This window comes from Drosophila tropicalis, unplaced genomic scaffold (assembly GCF_018151085.1).
Source record: "Drosophila tropicalis isolate 14030-0801.00 unplaced genomic scaffold, ASM1815108v1 contig_859, whole genome shotgun sequence".
Classification (NCBI taxonomy): domain Eukaryota; kingdom Metazoa; phylum Arthropoda; class Insecta; order Diptera; family Drosophilidae; genus Drosophila; species Drosophila tropicalis.
Genome location: NW_027173353.1, coordinates 3,948,130 through 3,970,022, shown reverse-complemented (window position 1 = coordinate 3,970,022; position 21,893 = coordinate 3,948,130). Strand labels below are relative to the sequence as shown.

At 36.7% G+C, this 21,893-nt stretch overlaps 1 protein-coding gene across 8 annotated transcripts in view; it reads right to left on the bottom strand.

Moving 5' to 3' along the window:
- Positions 1-21,893, bottom strand: part of fru (fruitless) — a 142,743-nt gene that overhangs the window by 19,833 nt on the left and 101,017 nt on the right. For 6 of the 8 annotated variants that reach the window (XM_068298126.1, XM_068298119.1, XM_068298125.1 and 3 more), the window contains 3 exons: positions 1,864-2,011; positions 1,605-1,805; positions 699-1,535 (listed from right to left, as the gene is read on the bottom strand). In XM_068298126.1, the coding sequence (XP_068154227.1) occupies positions 699-1,535; positions 1,605-1,805; positions 1,864-2,011 (1,186 nt within the window). Of the gene's footprint in view, positions 1-698; positions 1,536-1,604; positions 1,806-1,863; positions 2,012-15,230; positions 15,832-18,810; positions 18,940-21,893 lie in introns of those variants that run through there. The other 2 variants (XM_068298124.1, XM_068298123.1) reach the window with 2 other exon arrangements.

The window sequence follows — 21,893 nt, the reverse complement described above, 5'->3', positions numbered from 1 at the left end:
TGAGCATGGCCCATAAAAGTCATAAAAACGCCAACGAATTGTGGCCGAGACCCTGGCAAACTTGGTGAGAGTGAGAGCGGCACGTGCCATGCCAGAAAAAAATTTACTATATGATGATAAGCTCTACAAACATAGGAGCAAAATACAAAACAGACACACTCACACGCACACACACACATACAAAGACAACCGAATAAAAATACTCTATTTATATACATATGTTTGATTGTAGATCAGTTGACTCTATAAGCGGGGGAGGAGTGTAACTAGCTGTTAGTGACGATTTTGACTCTGTCATGTGAGCGATTCGAGTGACGACGGAAAGGGCAAAGTGTTGGCATGATAGACGCGAGGCCAGGGGGGAGGTGTGTGTGTGTGTGTGTGTGTTTGGGTTAGGTGCGTAAGTTATCGTAAATGGCAAACACATAATCAGAAATGTTGGCAATGTTTTGTTTGCTAAACTTTCGCATTGTTACGCTTATGATAAGCAAGTTTTTTTTTTTTTTTTTTGGGTTGAAACATTATTTCATTTAGTTAAATACCATAAAAAAAAGAGTGACAAAATCTAAATTACCTACTCAGAATATGAAACTAATTTGTGTGGGTTAAACTTAAGTTGATTTAGGGTTTTGGCAAGTGCTAATCTAAATTCAAACACATTTAGCTTTAATGCTATGAGATTAAGATGGAATCCTTACCTGAGAGTCCTGCGGGTAGTGCCTGTCCTGTACATGGGCCGCATTCGCATGATGATGGCTCGAGGACAACGAATTATCACAGTTGGATGATGAGTTCTTACGTCTGCGCTTACTACTACTTAGCTGATCCACGGGCGTTGTGGATAGCTCTCTTTCACGATCCCTGCTGCTGTGGCGCTCGCGATTGTTGTTGTTGTTGCTGCTACTATTGTTGTTGTTGTTGTTATTATTATTGATGTTGCTACTACTGCTGGTATTACTATTATTGTTATCCTTGTTACTATAATCCAACTGTAGCAATTCATCCCGACTATCGGCACGTTCCAATGTGCCACGCTCACTGCCACGATCACTGCATGCATCGGTGCGACTATTCAGGGCATCGGCACTGGCACTTCGATTGGCAGCTGCAGCCGCCACAGCAGCAGCCACTGCTGCCGCTGCCGCACTGGCACTGCCCAAGCAGGGAGATCGATCGCCGGCACTGGACGATGTTGTTAGGCCCAATGCCGCGGCGGCGGCATTCACATTGCCACCGGCTGCTGCCACAGCAGCTGCTGCAGCCGCTGCCGCTGAGCTGCGTTCACTTAAACTGCTGCTGCTGCGTTGTGTCATCTCGTCTCGTGCATCGCGGTCGCAACGTGAGCGCTGGGAGTCTCGAGAATCGCGTAGATCAGCACCGCTGCCACCATTGCCACCTCCGCCGCTGCCGCCGCCACCACCAAGGCCACAATAACTGGGTGGTCCTCGGCCTGTGGGTGAACTGGCAGCTGAATCGCGCAGTCTTTCGCAATCGGAACGATAATTCAGATTGTTGCTATCTGTGAGACCGCGCACCTGATCAACGAGAGAAGAAAAAGATGTCATAACTTATAATAAAGAGGGAAAGAGTCCTTGTAGACTTACCTGCAGACTCTCCGCTGTCTTGAGAAACATGGGCAGCGAACTTTGACCGACATTCACCTCACCCTTGTACATAAAGTCAAGCAGGGAGCGCATCTCTGTGTATCTGACATCTTTCAAATAGATGATGGGATGTGGATGCTGATTCTGTAGGAAAATCGTCTCGAAATATGGACTGCAGGCTGACAGTATGGTTTGATGTGCCTGCAAGCAAAGCTTTTGATTAGTTTCAAGGATTTTCTTGATCTTTCAAGTACTTTACCTTAACTGTTTCACCATCGCAGGCGAGCGTAACATCGCAGAGCGCCTCCCTCTGAAGTAATGAGGTCAGCACGCCGGTCAAATTTGTGGGATGATTGTTCCAGCGTAAACAGAATTGCTGGTCCATAGCTCCTTGGTCAGTGTTGTACCTGCAAATGATTAAGATATCAAATTTGATTATTAAATTATCAATTAAAATCAAATTCCCAAAGCCAAAACTTTATTTAAAGTACAAAAATTCAAATGATAACTTGTTTCATTTCATTTGTTCTCCTAGACCACTTTGAGATTTATTGAATTATATTATGAATTTTAGTTTTTTAATAAGAAATGATAAAGAATTAAGATGAATAGTTTCCAATTAGGACTAACACGTAAGAAGAGCTAATCTACATCGAATGAAACTCTTTTGAGGACTAAACATCTGGCGACAATTACAGTTAGTTAAAGGTTAAAGGTCGTCTTCATGTTTCTTAATTTCAAATCAAAATCAAGCCAAACTCAAAGTATATCAATTTGTTTTTACGGTCCAAACCACTTTAATCTAACTAGCTAATTAGTTTTCTTTGATTTTACTTACCAATTCCCTTTTCCGTTTCAAATTACATAACTTTGCCGGAAACGGAAATGAATGTGACATTTCCTTCCGATTTGCTATCTATCTAGGTATCTATTTATACAAATGAATCGGAAAGCAATTCATCAAGAAATACCTACTTATAAATGATAATTTATCATTAAACACATTTGTTTATTACAATTGTGAAATGCTTGGGATGCTGATACTAAATTATTTATTGCATTTCCGTTTCCCGATGGCCCGATAACACAAGAGTCGTCTGTGTGTCTCTCTCTTTCTCTGTGTGTTTGTGAGGAGTGTTAATTGCCATTTGATGCCGCCATGTTTGGTGCTATTGGCAAAACTGTTAATTACTCACTTAAATAGTCAAAGCTGACATAGAAAATTAAGTTGTAATGGAGACACATTCAACCATAAACTGAGCTTAAGATTTGGCCAATTGGCTAAAATTGGCGTCTTCCTTGCTATCTTGTTATGTAACTTTAACAATTTAAGTAAAATATTTTTGGGAAACCCTAACAACTTGATGAAATGCCTATAATGGACGTTATCATAACCGTTTTACGTTACGGTTTTATAGGTATATAATATAAACGTACATACTTGGCTATGAAATGTTTTGTTTTGTTTTACAATTCCTGGAATCGTTCTTATCTTAACTGCCAATGTGCAAAGTTCTAATGCACGCAAAAGAAAAAAAACACAAAAAAGGCTCAACAAGGGGGGTGATGAGTTGTTTATGTGTTGGAGCGTTCAAGGGGGCCAACAAAAGCGTTTTAATTGATAAGAAGCACTTTTGCTTTTCTTTACTGTTTTTTTTTTTTTTGTTTTGTCGTTTGTATACAACTAATAAAGAACACACACACACACAGACACGGACACCCACAAACTATATTAACATTAATAAAGTCATTAGAAAATAAGAGCCAAGTTAGTGTTGGAAGAGAAACGTTTAAGAGTAAAGCCAAGTGAGAGCAAGAGAGAGAGAGAGCTTTTGGCTACAGCTTTTTTGCCGGTGCGCATAGCGCTTAAACAAAAATAAATAAACAAAACGTCAAAGAACTTTTTTGCAAACTGTGAAGGAGACAACAAAAAGCAAGAGAGAGATAGAGAGAGAGAGAGACGAATTCAACAATATTATTAATTACACCAGCGTGTGCGTGTCCGAGGTAGGGGAAGGAGGAGGAAGAAGAGGGCCAATGGGGCCTGTGGGGTCGCTGTCGTAAGCGTATTTTATTGGCACCCAAATGTTTCCACCTCTTCCTCTCTGTCTCTCTCTCGCTCCCTATCTCTCCCTCTTTTCCCTCTGACGTTTCTTATGGCACAAATCAAATATATATATACATACGTTCGGCATCATTCTATAACTAACTAATACACAAAAATACTTTCGTTTTCAGCCAAACAAAGTTTGCTGTTTTGGCATAAATTTTGTTGTTATTGTCTCCCTTTATGATTGCTATGACTAAAAACTAAGCCAAATGACACGTACTTGCCCTAGAAAGCTACGATTTAATAATTGTTTGAGCAAAGTTTCTTAAAAATTGTACTCGAATTTCACATTCTTTGCAAATTGTCTGAGTTCCTAAAGAATTCTAAGGGATTTTGTCTATATCAGTCTCTGATTACGTTTCGAAAAGACACGCACGTGTCTTTCCCTGTTCTAAATTTGTATGTTGGAATGAGGATGAGGATCTATTTTTGATGTTTATGCTTAAATTACTTGGCGCGTGTTTTGCTCACAGTTTAGTTAGCTACAAAAATTTGTTTATGTTGTTTTAAACACATCCATACATACAAACATCCAACCCAAATGTACATAATTTGGTGTGAACATTTCACACCTTTTGGAACAATGAATTTTCCCTATACAACATTCATTTCGAGCAAGGAACAATCATTTAATACAAGTTTTACAACTTTTTCTATAGCAAAAACATTTCGCAAATTTATCGAATGTTTTCTTTCTTTGGTTTTATTAATTGCTGATATGATAAATTTCAATTTGGTTAACATGTAAGTAAACTCATTATTAAAACATTTAACTACAATCAGCAAATAATTCATTTCCTACTTTATAATTGACATACTAATATACATATAAAATACGTTTTTTTTTTTTTTTTTTTTATTGATGTATAGTTAATTTCTTTAAAAATTTTGTTGATTAAGTGATATGTAAACAAAAGTAGAATGCAATAATATCATTGCACACGCTGGCGCCAGTATATTATGTTAATTTTATATTGTCATATACCCTAACTGAAAGAGTACATACATTAGCAACAGGTTGCTGATCTTATTGATAAGATCTATGATATTATTCCAGAAGATAGTTTTACTATGACATATTCTTTATGGGAGGGTCTTAAGATTTTCCGAAATGTCACTATTTTAATAAGTTTATGAATTTTTTTATCATTTTATACTTTAAACTTCTAAATGGTCACTTACTAAGGCTTGATTTTTAGTTTGGACCCTTTCCGAAAAGGAAGATACCAACTAGATAAGAAAAGGAAAGGTTGTACAACTTATCCAAGCACTTGAGATGCTTTTTCTATTTCAGTTTTCAAAGAAACCTTTATATTAACTTATTAGTTTGATCGACTTTGTTACTATAATGCAAATTACATTTGATTAATCAAGTGCATTTCAATGCATTCTTAAATGATGATAATATAATTCATCAAAATCGAATGACTATATATAATAATATTGTAATTACTAGTGTATACGATAGCAATTAGCCAGCTTTGTGGTGTTTTTATTGTATTTTTTTCCTCCTCTGCTTTTGTTTTGTTTATTTAATTTTTGTTTTCATTTGAAAGCAAACGATTGCAGTTTGCATTTTCACTTGCACTTTCAATGCAAATTTGCTGGCGCTGCTGCTGCTGCTGCTGCTCTTGTTATTGCTTTTGCTTTTGTTATTAATTAATGAGAACGTAAAGTAAAGAACTTTTACTTTCAGCAGCGACGTCGACGACATGGCGTCGACAGCGATTGTCGCTGCTTACGTAAATTGTTTAAAAAAATGTTTACGCTTATCAGAAAAACCACTTGAGAATGAGAATGAGAGCGAAACTCGTAAGCTGGAATGGTGGAGAGAGAGGAGGGTAGAAAGAAGAGAGTAGGAGGAGATGAAGGGAAAGGTGGTGTGGTGGGATGGGTGGGGGGCGCCTAAAGCGATCAACAAATTGCGCAATATGTTAAATGCCGCTCATCATTTTGCTATTTATACAAGACGAATGTACACACGCGCAATGACCCCCTCCCAGCGCACCTTTCCCACCATCTCAGCTTGCTGTAATAACTCGGGGAAACAAAAAAAAATGCTTAGCGCGTAATCAATATCAAGTGAAGATGCAGATATAAAATAGATAAAAACATACACACAACAACATACGGAAAAGCAGAAGAACAGAGAAGAGAAGAGAATAGAATAGCAAAAAAAAAAAAAAAAACGTTTTGTCACGCGTCAGCAGCATATTTAGATAATCAACGCTAACTGCCAGTCATACAAAACGCACACACGAACCCAACACACACACACACACACACACATGTGTGTGTCTATATTCCTGCATATGCGGCGGCGCATGGGGCGTATCAGTAATGGCCTTCAACTTACAGTTAGTTGCGCCTTATCGTGCGAGGCAGCAACGTAACGTAATGCGAAAGCGTCTCAGTTGGCGTCTCTGCCGGCAGCGACAGCAAAATATGCTGTAATATCGCACATAGCCCAAGCAGAGAGACGTTAGCCAAATAGTTTTTCAATTTACACGTTCTAAATAGTTGAGCAGCAGCGAAACACAACACAAAAAAAAACACTAAGCAGAAGCCTAGTGAACGTTTGTATCTGAGAGATACACGAGCACTTGGAGCACTTCTCGAGTGCTGCGAGAGAGAGACAGAGAGAGAGAGAGAGAGAGAGCGAGAGGGAGAGAGCGTTTCGACTGCGATAATAATTATAAATACAAAGTAGTTTGTTGATATTTGTTGTTGGTATTCAGTTTTTGCTTTTCTTTTTTTCAGATTTTTTTTTTTTGTTTATCTTTAACGTTAGACGTTAGAACATTACATGTTGGCGTAGGTTGTTGTTGCTTTACTTTATTGTTAATGGATTTTTTTGTTCTCTCTGCCATATTTGTAGTTGTTGTTGTCTGGTAATTGTGTAAAATTTACCGTTCTGAGTTCAATGAACGCACCAAGGGGCGTTGGGTTATAACAACAACCAAATCAATTTGCTGTGTGTTAGGCCATATGTAAATCATAAACTCTCTGTGATTTGTCCTTCAAACACATGAAAATAAAAATGATGCTCACATTTAGATAAACAAAAAAATTTATATTTAATATTTCTTATAAGATACACACACACACACACGAGATACATGCAGAAGGCAAACAAGATCAAGATTAGCTGCGCGGTTCACCTTGGCTCAATGGTCAAATGTGCAAAAAAAAAAAAACAGAAAACACAAAACTCTGTGTAAAGTTGGTAAAGCAAAAAAAAACACCAAAATGAATCAGCCAAAAGCATTTGAAAAGGTTTAGCCCCCAAACCAACTAGCATTTTGTAAAACGATGAAGGTCACAAGTTTACAGATACAGATACAGATATAGATACAGATACTTGGCAGCAACCGTGATTGATTAAACTGCCTGTAAGCTGTGGCCATTTAGCCTTAACTTAACTTAAAGGCTTGGTTATTGCTATTTCATTTCTGTTTTCGTATTTCTTTCTTTGCCATTAATACATTTAACACAGTTCAGACCAAGGCTAAATGTAGGTGGGGATAGGTTATTAGGTGAAATGAATAATGCTGGGGGATTCTCAAACATGTTTATATGTGGGTCATTATGGCACCAGTATGAATAGATTTAGTAAAATTTAACTAAAACAAATAGACATTATAACTTTCAGCACATTTGGGAAAAAATTATTAAAATTCTTTGCTCAACAACATTTTTTTTAGCTTTTAATATCCAATTTAGTTGTAGTTTTCTTTTAAAGATTTCAACTTTGTTTCTTGAAGGAAGCTTGCCTATTAGATGAACCATTCATCCTAGAGTCTAGATGAGAATCAACTTTGTTACATTAAGGACAAATTTTGATTATTTTCAAGACCTATTGAAAGATTATTAATTAACTAACGATATATGGGGTTAATATGTTGTCATTGGAGGAGAAAGTTAAGAAACTTTCCTTCCTCAAGAACGAAGTTTTACCAAAGAAAGTATCTATATCCTATAAGTTCTCTTTCATACTTTAAAATAAACTACAAACCACCTACATAGATTTGTCATTGACTAGAGATCATGGATTATTATTATAGATGTCATAAAAACCTTCAAATTGTAATTACCTTTAGCGACTTCACAGACATTCCAACAAACTTGCTGGACAACAGCTTCACCACCCACCAAGTTAAAAGATTTCAGATATTAATCCCATCAAAAGGAATGATCTACTAATCCTCCATATACTCCACACTACACTCTCTTCAAATCCTTCCTATTATTATGTCAAATGTTAATGTTATATCATAAAGTTCATTTAGTAACAAGTTCTTTTTCCTAAAAATAAGTTTTAAACCCAAAGGAAGGAAGTATTTAACCAAATTTTAAAGTCTAGACACAAACAATATAGCTTTCGGATGTCTAACATAGTTTTTGAAGACTTTACATTTGTGTGCCTAAAAAAAAGGAATCATCTTAAATAGTTCTTTAGATGTTTGTTTTATTGAACTTTTAGGTTAATGTGCAAAAATGTACGAAATCCATTCATTTTGAATTCATATCTACGCAATAAACTGACCTAGCTAAAAGATTTTCCTTGATTATTATTGCACAAACGGATTGTGTGGCCACTTACTTACGTACACTTTATGACATGAAGCATACTAATAATTTAACAATTCTAAATATATTTGCATATACATATAAGAATGAGAATGAAGAATATTTGTGGTGGTTGTGGTGATGGTGGTGCATTATTAAGCAAAGTGGTGCACAAGATACATTTTACATTTGTCAGATACAAATGTGTTAATTGCATTCACAGTGCGTGAGCCAGGAATAGAATTCATTGCTTCGTCCGACCGACCCAACGACCGACCAACCGATCGACCAAACTGCCCGCCCACACGCAAGTGTTTATGCAGCCTAATAGTTGGTGGCAGTAGATGAATTGAAACAGCGCCAAATCGTCGGCAACAGTGCGAAACTGTGTCGAGCAACGTGTGGGCGAAGAAGTGCAAAATTGTGTAAAACAACAACAAAAAATATATAAAAACCCAAAACGCACAAAACAAAAAAACAAATATGAAATGAAAATGAAATTAGCTGACTGCAACGGCTATTACAGAGATATACACTGAGAGAAATTCACAGAAAAATGTGCCCTTTTTCAGCTTGAGCTTTTGATTTAAGAAGTCATAAACTTGTGTCGATATATACAAACTGGAGCAAGGAATATACAGGATCAAAGTTAATCATTTAAAATGCTATATATTTTTGTAGTTATAGAAACTGTTAGAAATATTTCTCGAGCTTTGACTTATTTCATATTTGGTTGGGTATTTAAGGGCCAACTGACTCTATACTAATTGCAGGAGAAATATTTTTGGTAGTAGGACGTCTAAAATATCCCATAAGGCAGTTATTACTCTGATGATGTCATATGTATCTCTATCTTATTACTACTGCTGCTGGTCTCTAATGAATGGAGACTTCTCTCTTCATATCTCTTTCTCCCTTTCTCACTCTCTCTCTCTCTCTCTCTCTCTCAGTCTTGTATGGGGCCCCACCAAATATGTACCTATTGTATGCGATTGAATCCATGTGACTCGATGACAGTGCGAGCGTGTGTAATAATTACAGTTAGCTTTGTTGTATAAAGTGGTTGCGAGGGCGGTATAATAAATTGTAGGCATCTTATATGAAATTGACAACTGTGAAACGTTCCTTCAACAAGCAAAGGTCTTTGCCTGATCTACAAATCAAAAGTGATTCCCCGAAAGTTTAGATATAGTTAACTAAGCTTATGTCATGGACTCATCATTGGACCCTCGTACATGTTATTGTTATTATGTGGTCGAAAGCCACATAATCTAAATCTTCCCTGTGTACTTTACCAGCACCAGGCAATGGCAACGGCAACGGCAGCCTCTTGAGCGAAACTTAAGAGAGCTGTCCACAAAAACTTGTTAGCACTTCGAGAGCGCCCCAGCTCTTCTCATTTCTGTCGATTGTGAAATTTGCCGTGGGCTGACTGAGCAAATAAATTTGCTGAATGAGTTTTACAACTGCTGCTGTATATCAGAGTCCCTCTTTGGCCCCATCCCTAACTGCCCACCACTTGTGTTTACGCCTTGGGGCATATCCCCACATTTACTAGGTACTTGTTGTTTGTTTATGAATTCCTCTATTTTGCCTAGTTTTTTCTTTCGCATATGTTAATTTTTTGCTCACTTTTTTGTGGTGCCTTTTTTTTTGCGTTTTGTTCACATGTTGTTAATTGCAAACAGAAACTTAGCATTAATCAAGGTAACAACATTTTTTTTAAGGGCTGCCCACCCCGAATAAAGGGTTTAGTGTGATTTTTTGATGGCCTGCTAACTAAAAATCGTATTTGGTTTGTTCAACTAGGCGTATGCGCAATATTCCGCATACGTCACGTGGAACACAAAGCAATTAAATCAGCACTATCAAAATTCAACATCGTAAAAGAAAAATAAATAAATAAAATGGCTAAGAACTGTGAAATTTAATGCAAATTGCATTTATTAAATTATTTTAAATGTTTTTTTTTTTGTTTTTGTACTCAACCGAAAACTTGGCAAGATTTGCAATGCAGGGAAAATATGACTTACCCTTGATTCATCTAAGAAAATTGGGTATAACTAACTAACAGGCCTAAAGACTAATCCTACTTGTAAGTTAATTGCTTTTCTGCATTTCCTTTGAACTTCAAAAAGCCATAAGACTTATATAGAAAGAAGACGATCTTCGTTCCTAAAGAGTGTACATTGATTTTGAAACAGGGTATATTAAAATTCGACTAACTGAGTTTAGATTGCAGTTGCCTTTTGGGTTAATTACGTCAAGCGCCTGCCTTCTGTTCGCTGTCGTTCTGGTAGGTTGTAGTTGCTGTTGTTCTTGGCTGCCAGACAGACACTTTTTAGGCAATTAAATGCGCTAATTTTCGCTTGCATGAACTGAGTGAGCTGAATGTAAAACGAAATGTAGAAGAAATATGTTGTATCGTATCTCATCATCATCATCAGCATCCACATCCACATCCACATCCTTCTGAAAATGATGACAATTCACATTTGGCGTGGGCTGCCAAAAAAAATTGCACGCTGAGCAACGATGAGAACACTATGGGTTGACTGCTGAGGTGAAGGCGACACCGACTGACTGACTCTCTTCGTCATCACACTTTTCTTCTGTTTTCTTCTTTTTGGATGATATTTGCAATTACAATGACAGTTTGTGCCGGCTGTGGTCTGTCCTCTTGAAACACGCATTGTATGTGCGTTGGTCGGTCGGTCGCTCGGTCGTCGTCTCTGGCTGTGTGTGACCCAAATTTGTCCACACTTAGAAATTGTCTACAAAGCAACAACCAACGACGACAGCAACTTGGATAGCACTAAGTACATAATATAACAACAAAAAGAGCCAGCGCAGGCGTAAGTATGTTGTGTGTGTGCGTGTGTGTGTGTGTGTGTGTGTGTGGGCCCACTTAAACCCTGCCAAAAAGCAAGCAAAACTCAGAGTACAAAACTTTTGCCGGCTGACAAATCGCGCGCTCATTGCGTGGGCAGACGATCATCTTGTACCTAACGACAACATGTGGCCCTAATTCATGCAAAAACAAAAGAAGCAACAAATATACATATAGGAAAAATCTAAAGCAAACTATACACATACAAAATTGAGCAACTTGTTGTGGCAAAATACGAATATCTTTTGCGGCCAAGCGACACATGTCTCTTATTGCCAGGAAATATCTATAACGATGGAATGAGCATACATATGTGGGGGGCAGGTCTCATGGAAGCAAAGTTAAATACTTTGTACAGCTTAGACCGAATATTGGCAATTTGTAACTTGGAACAGTTTCGGTAACTAACTCAAAGTAAACAAGTTATAATAGATCTCGTCTAGGCTGTTAGATAGAGACTAGAAAGGATCGTACAATCCTTAGACCTTAAACTCCCTTCAAAGAGTATGTTATATACAACAAATAGGTAGAGACTAGATCTAATAATTCAAAAGTCTTTACCTTAATTGAACTATCTCCATATAAGACTAGGTCTGTTTAAACCTAAAGATATATTGACTGACTAAACGACAGTTTGTTTTTGATTCTAAATACATACCTTAACATATTTAAGGATATAGCTCCAGAACGTAGGCAAATTTCATATAATTTACACGACTAATCTATTTATATAATATTTATAAAAATAAGTTAGATGGTTTACTTAAAACACACACATAGAAAGCTTTGTATTTATTTAGAATACGTTAAAGTTTTTGTTGCGAATATATTTTATGTATGTAAATAGCGGGAAACGCTTGAAAAATTCACAAATTATAAATATTCAGATTCCTTCTCTCTAAAGAAAAATACAAAAATCGTAGCTTCTAAATATACCACATAGTGAAAATAATTTATGTTTTTGTTTGCAAATACTTGGAAGGTATTCACATTCGGATTGGCATCTTGTCTACAGAGTTTCAACTTAACAAAATGACTACACAACTACAGAATCTGAATATATATGGATATAGTATATATATAGATACAAAACATATACTTATATAGATATGTCTATACTGTTATTTTTAAATCCTAATACCCTGTGGCCAATTAAATGCCATGGGAGAGGGAATATTCTTCTATGTCCAAGTAGAAGATAAAGGAAACTATGTCCTGGGATTCTGATTAATAAACTTGTTGATTTAAGCCAAAGCCAGTCATAAATTTTGAGTTAAGAAACTTGATTTTATTTTATCTAATTTGATTGCTTTCTCTTCTTTATGTCTTTTACAGGGTAGCAAGCTTATCGGTTTTAGGTTTTTAATTGCAAAATTTTGTATTTTGTATAAATTTATTTATAAGATGGCGCAGAATGAACGAAATACAAAAATAAACTACAACAAGAAAATTTGCTAAGGGTGCAAATAAAAAAAAACAACAACAACAAGACGAAATGAGCCGTAATGGGCACAAGCACGTAAGCATTTCAACAAATTGATGGCTAAGGGAAGCTAAGAAGCAGAGAGAGAGCCGTGTGGAGGGTAGGTGGTGGGTGGGTAAGGACCCAGAATGTGTGCTAATATTTTGCCAATGATCTAAACAGCTAACGTGATCCAAATTTTCATGTATGGGCCACTTCGTTGCCGGCTAAAATCTATACTTAGGGTTAGGGTTAGGCAAGAGGGGGGTATTAGGTGCTCTCCCCCCCACACACATACACACATTCTATCTACCTCTCTCCCTCTTAAGTTTTGGCCCCCCTTTTTGTTTTTTCTTCGCATAGTGTTTTTCTCTCTCTCTCTCTGCAAAATAACAATAAGAGCCTCCCAATATTTGCACAGTTGGTGCGAATATTATTCGCTCTCAATGTTTTGCCTCCGTTTTTCACACCGTCACAAACAAAAAAGTTGAGAAAAACAAACTTTTGTTTTCTTTTTCTAAATCACAAAAAATACATACATACATATACATCTATATAATAAAACATTGCATAAATACATAAATAAATAACAAATGCAAAAGACAAAAACAACAAAATTAATAAATAAATACTACATACACATATTTGTGTGTATGTAGATGTGTCTATTGCATGTACAATAACAACAATGCGTTGCCTTTGTGCACTCAAGCGGCGGTTTTTCCCCATTTATTATTTTAGCAACCGTTAACTCAATTTTCTACTAAATAAATTTGCTGTAAATTTTTTAAATTTTTATACCCTGTTACTGGATTTAGAATCCACAGAAACTATTATGCAAAACATGTCCTGTGAGAGACCAAAAAGGATTCATTATATGTTTAGAAATCGTTCAATCAAGATAAGCCTTCCTCGAATTTGGCAATTCTAAATAAAATTCAAATGGTTGTCTATATTTTTGAATTAACATTATGTATTAGGTCCATCTGTGCCTCAATTTTACCCAAATTAATCGCTCAGCTAATGAAACCATATGGATTTAATGCTCTATGTTAATTACCACAAAATTTACACCATCTGAGGGAAATCATGCAAATCTTTGAAATAGAAAGTCCTGCAACTAATGCAGTGAGAAAGGATATATTAGCAGATAGAAAACGGGTTTCCCTTTGGCCAAATTAGATTTTCTTGAGAGTAAGAGTGTGTAGAGTTCGGCATGTTGTCTTCAAGATAACCTTTGCCTTTCTTCAGATGTGGTGGGCTGGGCAGGGGCGTGTGCCTTTTAATCTAAATTGGCGCATATATGATGTATACATATGTATATATGATGTATGGCACTATCTCTCTTTCTCCCTATTCCTCACTCACTAACTACTATCTATCCTTGTCCCTCTCTCGCTCGCTCGCTCAGTTGGCCTCTATTTCGGTTCGGTTCGGTACGGTTCTATTCAGATCGTTTCGCGCACACCCTTAATTGTGTAAAATAAATTGCTGCTGCTGGCAGCGACGACGACGTCAACGTCGACTTTGGCAGCAACGTTAACGCTGACGTTGACGTTCTGTGTACTGTTTGACGTCAGCGGTAGCTTTTTGGGCAGCGAAATTTTTTAAATCGCGCACAGATTGTAAAAATTTAAATTTATAGATAATTTTCGCATGTTTTAGGTTTTTTATACATACGTACGTATGTGTGTGTGTGTGTGTGTGTGTGCGGTTGTACTTAGTTGTATATTTTTAGATAACTTTTACGCATGACTTGATATGCTAAATTGAATTGTGTGCGGGCGGCGGCATGAATCGCCATTCGAGAGTCAAAATAATCCTCTTGTTTCTTTTTACATCACTCACAATCATTCAGACTCGTTTTGGATAGATAGTCAGTCAATCAGATAGACCAATAGATACAGATGATAGGTTCATGGCATGGGTTAGTATAAAAATTGCTTTTAACTTTAGGAAATTGTGATGTAATTGTGGTTTTTGATGGGGTTGGCACAATGTTTTTCCCTTTTTTTTACTTTTTATTATTGCTGTCAACAGATAAGACTGAATGACTAGGGAAAATACACACAAACATATGTATGTACGTGTACAGTCGTCAGTAAGGGCAGTTGAAGGTCCTTTATATACATTTTTGTACAAATTGAATAGTCTTTGATATTAAATTTGATTTAGTATTTGAAACTCGTCCTAGATGTATTGTACTGTATTATATAACCTCAAATCATATCAGCAAGTCACACATAGAATGACCTAAAAATACTTAATACACACATACACACGTTTGTACTAATGTAAGTATTAAGGAATGTCTGTCAAGTGTTGAACTCTACACATGAATTATTCTCGGAAAAACTTCTTATCTTCTCACTTATTGTACTTCTGATATATAGTATACGACCATAATATAATATACGAGAATATTACTTAATGCCCGCCGCAACACTCGAACACTTTCGCTTTCGTTTTCATTTTCAGTTTCGCGTTGCCGTTGAGACAGGTCGTCAACGATCATAATCATCATCATCATCGTGAACACCGTCGCTGCGTCTACGTATACTTAATATTTTTGCTGTTGTAACAACTATTACTAACCTGTCCCAGAGAGGGTGATGCAGCAGCCAAAAATTTGTATAATCCAATTTGATTAATTTCTTCTTGAAGGATTAGTACAAAAATGTAAGAAAAAAAAATTTATCAGACCAAGTACAGTTGGTGTAGGGTCACAACAAAGTAATTTGCCGATATATAAATTTTTCCTTTTTATTTTTTGCGATTATTTTTCTTATACCGCACTCAGCTTTGGGCATAAAACTTTAAAATTGCACCAATGAACCACATTTTTTTATATTTTTTGTTAAAAATTATTTAATATTTAGCACTGATTTTCATAAATGATTATTTTTATATTATTTAGGCACTTGTAGGCGGCACTTGATTTATGTTTTTTGCATAAAAACTGCAAAAAGATTTGTTGTATAATATATTTTTTTTTATTCCTCTTCTTTCTTAGAAGGGTTTTGATGTAATATTCCCAGCATGCGTGTGCGTGTGAGAGGGAGAAGGAGTGTGTATTTGTTGTGTGCGTGTGTAGATATATATATATATATATATATTTGTATGTAAGTATATATATGTAAGTGTGGTTAGAATACGCGCAACCGCAACCCGTCCGTGCCGCGCAACATCACAACAAAATTGTAACTAATGTTCGTTTCGCGAGAAAATAGGTTAAGAGTGCCGCAAAACGCGCTGCTGCTGCGGCAGTGTTTTTGGCGTTGGCGTTAGCGTTGACTTCGACGTACTACACATATGTATGCTGATCGCCAATTCGCAAAAAAAAAGCAGAGGGCCGTGGCTAACTTCGACCGCGTCAAAGTTTGTATACCCTTGCAACTTTTTTGGTAACTCTTTCCTTACCTATTAGCCATCAATGTGGAAGAACGTTTTATATAAAAAAGCTTATGTTTGCGAAAGAATGGCCTACAATCATAGGAAACAACGAAGATATTGATCATAGTCACTGTTTTCGACCGATCGTTGCTATGGGAGCTATATGATATAGTTACCCGATCTTTACCAAATTCGACACAGTCATTAACAGATACATTAAATTAAGAAATGTTTAATTTGAAAGCAATCGCGTTAAAAGTAACAAAGTTATTTACAAAAGTCACTGTTTTTGACCGATCGTTCCTATGGGAGCTATATGATATAGTCATCTGATCTTCATAAAATTTGGCACAGTAGTTTATAGGCGTAATATACTCTCTAATATTAAGTTTCACTATAATAGCACAGAAAAAAACGAAGTTATTGAGAAAAGTCACTGTTCGTGACTTTGGGGTTTGTATGGGAGCTATATGATATAGTGGTCCGATCCGGCTGAATCCGAGATATACAACCCATGCTATTATACAAGCCTATGTGCAAAATTTCAGCTCTATAGCTCTTACGGTCTAGGAGGAGTTTGCGTTGATCCAGACGGACGGACGGACATGGCTATTTGAACTCGTCTCGTCGTGCTGATCAAGAATATATTTACTTTGTATGGTCGGAGATGCTTCGTTCTATGCGTTGCACACTTCTGACCAAAATTAATATACCCATTTTGAAAGGGTATAAAAAAACGCACTCACTCATACACACGCAGACTGAGAGACGGACGCAAGCTCTTAACTAGAAAAAGGCGCAAGCAGCACAGCAGCAGAACCAACAACAAACAGCACAGCACAGCAGTAGCAGCGGCGTCGACGCGACCTACCGACTGAATCGGTAGACACGAACCAAATTGCCAAAAACCTTGATACCGATCGCACACACACACACAGATACGCGCTCGCAAAAATGGCAAACAAAAAATTTGTAAAGCAGCAGCAAAAGAGCGACTGCGAACAGTAAAAGAGCAAACCCTCGATTGCAAGAGAGTGAAACCGAGAGAAAGACAGAAATCGTGAGAGGGAGAGGGAGAGTAAGAGCTTGGTAAAATGTTTGCCGAGGCAGATAGAACGATCTGCACGTTTTCGGATTTGCGAAAAAAAAAAGAAAACAATAATAACAACAACAATAACCACAACCAACTGACTGACTGACTGACCGAGTTGACTGCGCAGTCATCAACGGGCTTAGCAGCCAACATGTGCAGCGGCAGCAGCAGCGGCACTAGCGCCCCCGCTCTCATTATCTCTCGCTCACTCTCTTTGTGAAATGTGCTCACGAAATTAGATTTTATGAGACAACAACAACAACAACAATCATGGTATGCACATAGCGTCATCGTTGTACCCTGCCCCGCCTCGCAACCCCTAACACCACGACGCGCCCCCGCCACACTTTGAGGAATGAGAATATGGGCGCAGCCAAAAAAGCAAAAAGCTTGCAATTTTTTTTTTTCATTTTTGGCCAATTTGAGTTTTATGTTCGTGTGTGTGTGTGTGAGGCGTCGTTCGTTCGTCTTTTTGATGTGTGTGTATGGTCGTATTTTTTCGGCAAATGTTGCTTGTTTGAAGGTCAACTTACGACCCAAAGGCAAAAAAAAAAAAAAAAAAAATGTTTTTTGTCATGGTTTTTGTTGTTGCCGCCGCTGCCTGTTTTACTTGGCGTTAGTTGCGTCGCAGTCGACGCCGCTTTTGTGTTGTCTGTATTGTAGTTGTTGTTGCTTTATTTTTGGCACTCGGTTCGGTTTGTATGTGTGAGTATGCAGTGTGTGTGTGTGTGCGAATGTGTTTGTGGGTAACTTTACATGCGCGTGTAGGGCCTTTTTAACGGTCGCTGCCAACGTCGCTGCTTTGATCAGTCTCACACACACACACACACGAATGCAGCAACAGACAGGCGAGCTGCCCAATTTGTTGTAGCTGTTAGTCAATATAATACACAAATACCTATGCATCTACATACACATATGTATGTTTGTATGCATGTATGCATACCCACTTTTGTTGTTGCTTTTTTATAAATTTAGAATTTTTGCATTTTTTTTTTTGCTGCTTGTTTGTTGTTTGCCATTTATATAATCAAAATCGCTCTGCTGCCCTGATCTACATTGTGAGATCGGTTTGGTTAGTGAGTTTCTATACAATAATATTTTGTTTTTAATTGCTTCATCCATGTCCAAAGTGACCTTTAACAAAAGTCAGTGTTATGTATCACCTTGAAAATACCGTCAAACAACATTTGGTATGTTTTATCCAAAGGACAAACTTCATCTGGAGCGCAAAACCTATTTAAACTACAAGAACCAATCTCTCTAATTTTGTAGTTTACAAGTTCCTATTAGAAGTTTCATGGATTAAGATTAAGTTTGCCAGAGCAAAGAATGGTCTGAATGTATTCGGGGAAAGTTTATTATTATTATTAATATTAAATGATTAAATGGTTTATGAATGAACTCATACAATTCATTGATAAGACGAAAAGCTACGCACTATTTTCCTGTTTATTTCAATAACTTATCTTAGCTCGTGCTGCATATAATAAAAATAATAATAATATTCTGTAATCAAAACATAATCTCGAGATAATACATACTGTTATTTTTTATTGCTATTATATTTTTGGAAAACTGCAAATATCCTGTGAAATTTCAGCTTTAGCCATATCTAATCATAGTTAAACTAAGAACCTAAATTATTTACTTTAATGACTTTAACTTATGTAATAGTTGTTTCCTTACAAGTTGAATCCAAGCGGTTATCAATAATTATATAATGATTAGTTTGTTGTAAGCTCGATGGGTCCCAAGTATCGGGTGGTCCCAAGTCGAATGTTCGGGTTAAAACGATTGACAACACGATTATCAATCACGATTGATTAAATGCTAAAAATATTCTTCATTATCGGTATTTTTGTTGTTTTATTTGGCTTTCGCACGTCACTGGAACTCAAAAGAGTTGGAATTATTACAAGGTACTGTGCTTGTTCTTTACTGTTATAATCAGTAATCATCATTACTTTTCACTTTTTAACAATTACAAACTGACACACACACACACCACAAACACACACACACAGATGGAGAGTGAGATATGATCATACATTATGAAGATAATGCAAAAATTCAGACCGTTTTGAGAATTACACCGCATGCCGCTTAGAAAGGAACTGAGGCAGAGGCAGCGACTGCGGCAGCGACACGCAATAATAATGTTCCGTCGCTTGCTCACTCACTCACTCATTCACTCACTCACTCACACATGCAAAATAATCGAGAAGAGGCAAAAACAACAACAACAAGAGAAGCGAATTATTAAATAAACACTCACGCATACAATGAAGAAAAAAAGTTATGCGAATTACACACACACACACACACACATATAGACAACAAGCACAAAAAATATAAAAAAGAACGGTATTTGCGTCGCAGGCAATGGGGGAAGAGCGTAACAAAAAGAGATAGCGTCAAAGTGAGTGAGAGTGATGGAAGCTTGACGCTCTCTTTTAGCCGTGCCATTATGAAAAAAAGATCTCCTTCTCAATGTGCTGTGTGAGTGTGTGTGTGTGTGTGTGTATGGGAATGTGTGTTAGGGCACAGGGCCAGTTTTTTGTTTGAATTAGGACAAAAAGAACAACAACTGCCAAAGCATCAAGACACAAAGCCCATTAAATTTTTGTTGTTCTTTAAAATCGAATTTGTTGCACAATCACTCACAAGTTCTGTAGAAATTTATAATTTTATTGTTTTTTGTTTTTTGTTAGAAACGAAATCAGAAATGAAAATCCTTGACAGTTAAAGTCCACATTTTCAAGCCAAGTTGCTATTAGTTTGATAATCAGTTACTCAAATTGGTTTAAAATTCACTTGGCTTATTGTGTTTATTTTAGGATTTCACTTATTATTTCACTAGAGCTGGGAAACCAACGATAATTGACCATTGAAATTATCGATGACCCCATCGATAGTTTCCCCAGCTCTAATATGGACATTAAGGTGGCCGTTCTGCCACTCAAAGACAAAACACTTTTAATGCGAAAAAGTCCTTTTATCTTTCTATAGGACTTTTCAGGGTCACATAGTTTCTGGGCGGGCTTAAGTAACAAGGACTAAACAAACCACTAAACCTTTAAATTTTTCATTAATCTATGTAGATTTGTTATGAAACTTAAGATGTTTTCCAAATTTTGTGTAAAGTATTTATTTAGCTTAATGATCTCTCAATTTTGGTTTCCAAATTGCCTCAACAAATATTGGAATAACCAGCACACACGTGAGTGCCATCATACGATATCCAATAGATGGCCATAAGCTAGGGCGTGACTGCTAATCAACCAACAAAAAAAAAAAAAAAAATATTGTATAAATTAAATTAGCGCCCAATAATTAAACTGTCCGAGAAAAATGTTTAAGAAGCCAAAACAAATACAAATATGTATATAAAATGACCATAAAAGGCCTCTCTCTCGGAGTGTATAGGCCAACTGCAAATGATGGTTGCCTGCAGTTCAGATTGCACTATGTATTACCACTCGCTCCTCCACCTTGACACACTCGCCCAAAAAACAAACCCCACAAAACGTGTGGCAGCTTCGGCGCATGCGCAACATCAACACAATCAACAAAAAGGCAAAAACGGGCGCTTGTCAACACAACAACAAAAAACAAACAAACACACACACACAACTACAACAAAATCAGAAAATTTAGCGCTTTTGGTAGAAACCTTCTGGTAGCCATAAACGGGCAATTCTTGCTGGCAGTTTACAACATCATAGCAAAAAAAAACAAACTACAAAAAACCATATTTTCGAGCGTGAGAAACAGCTATGGTCATGCCCATATAGCTATATATCAGTTGATATATAGTAAGTTACTGTGCAAAGTTCACGTTTACCTTAAATGGTGTGTGGGCGGCCTCAGGCCTCACATTTCTGTAATGCCAAAGGGGAAGGGGAGCTACATATCAGTTGGGTTGAGCTTTCCATAGATATCATCATTATCGTGCACGTTGCACGTACTTGGAGAGAAAAAAATATGTGCTAAAAGCTCACGCATCAGAAAATAAGAAAAGAAAATACCCAAGCGCACATGAAAATATAAAAATTTAATCGTAAATAATTTTTGTAAGCAATTGTAATACTTTAGCATCATATGAGATATAGCCCTATTTACCCATAAATGTTGTCATTGTTTCAGCTGCTTCTATATACTATAAGTGTATTATATTTTTAGTCAGATAATTGTAACGGAGTCAAGGAGTCGTTAACGACCACATTGATAGACATGTCCTTCTGGTCGTCTTTCTTTGTCTGTGCATACAAAACTCAACTTAATACCTACTCAAATCTGACCACTATAACATTTAGCTTCCAGAGATAATAATCAATCGGAATCCGACTTTAGGCTAACAAATTTGAAAATCGAAACTTGTTAAAGGAATAATGAAGGTATACTAAAGGAATTAATGGTTTAAAAGACCCTTACTAATGGGGTAAATTAACATATTTTTGCTTTTGTTTTATAAAAATGTTATCAAGATTCCATAAAATCGGTTTAAGTTAACTTAAAAGGATTTTACTTATGCTAAGATCAGGATAAGTAGGTTCTAAAAGACTTGTGGGGATCTAAGCTTATGCCTTTTCTTTACTCTCCTCCTCAAAATATTTGAAACTTAACTAAAACATAAGTAAACCCAAAAACACAAATTGATTAGGCTAAGCTAAAAAGTTTAAAATTTGTGTTAACTTTCAACTGATAAAACTACGAGAAAGGGCATTTAAAGTAAAGTAAAACTTTTGTTGGTTAGTTTCCAGTAGCAT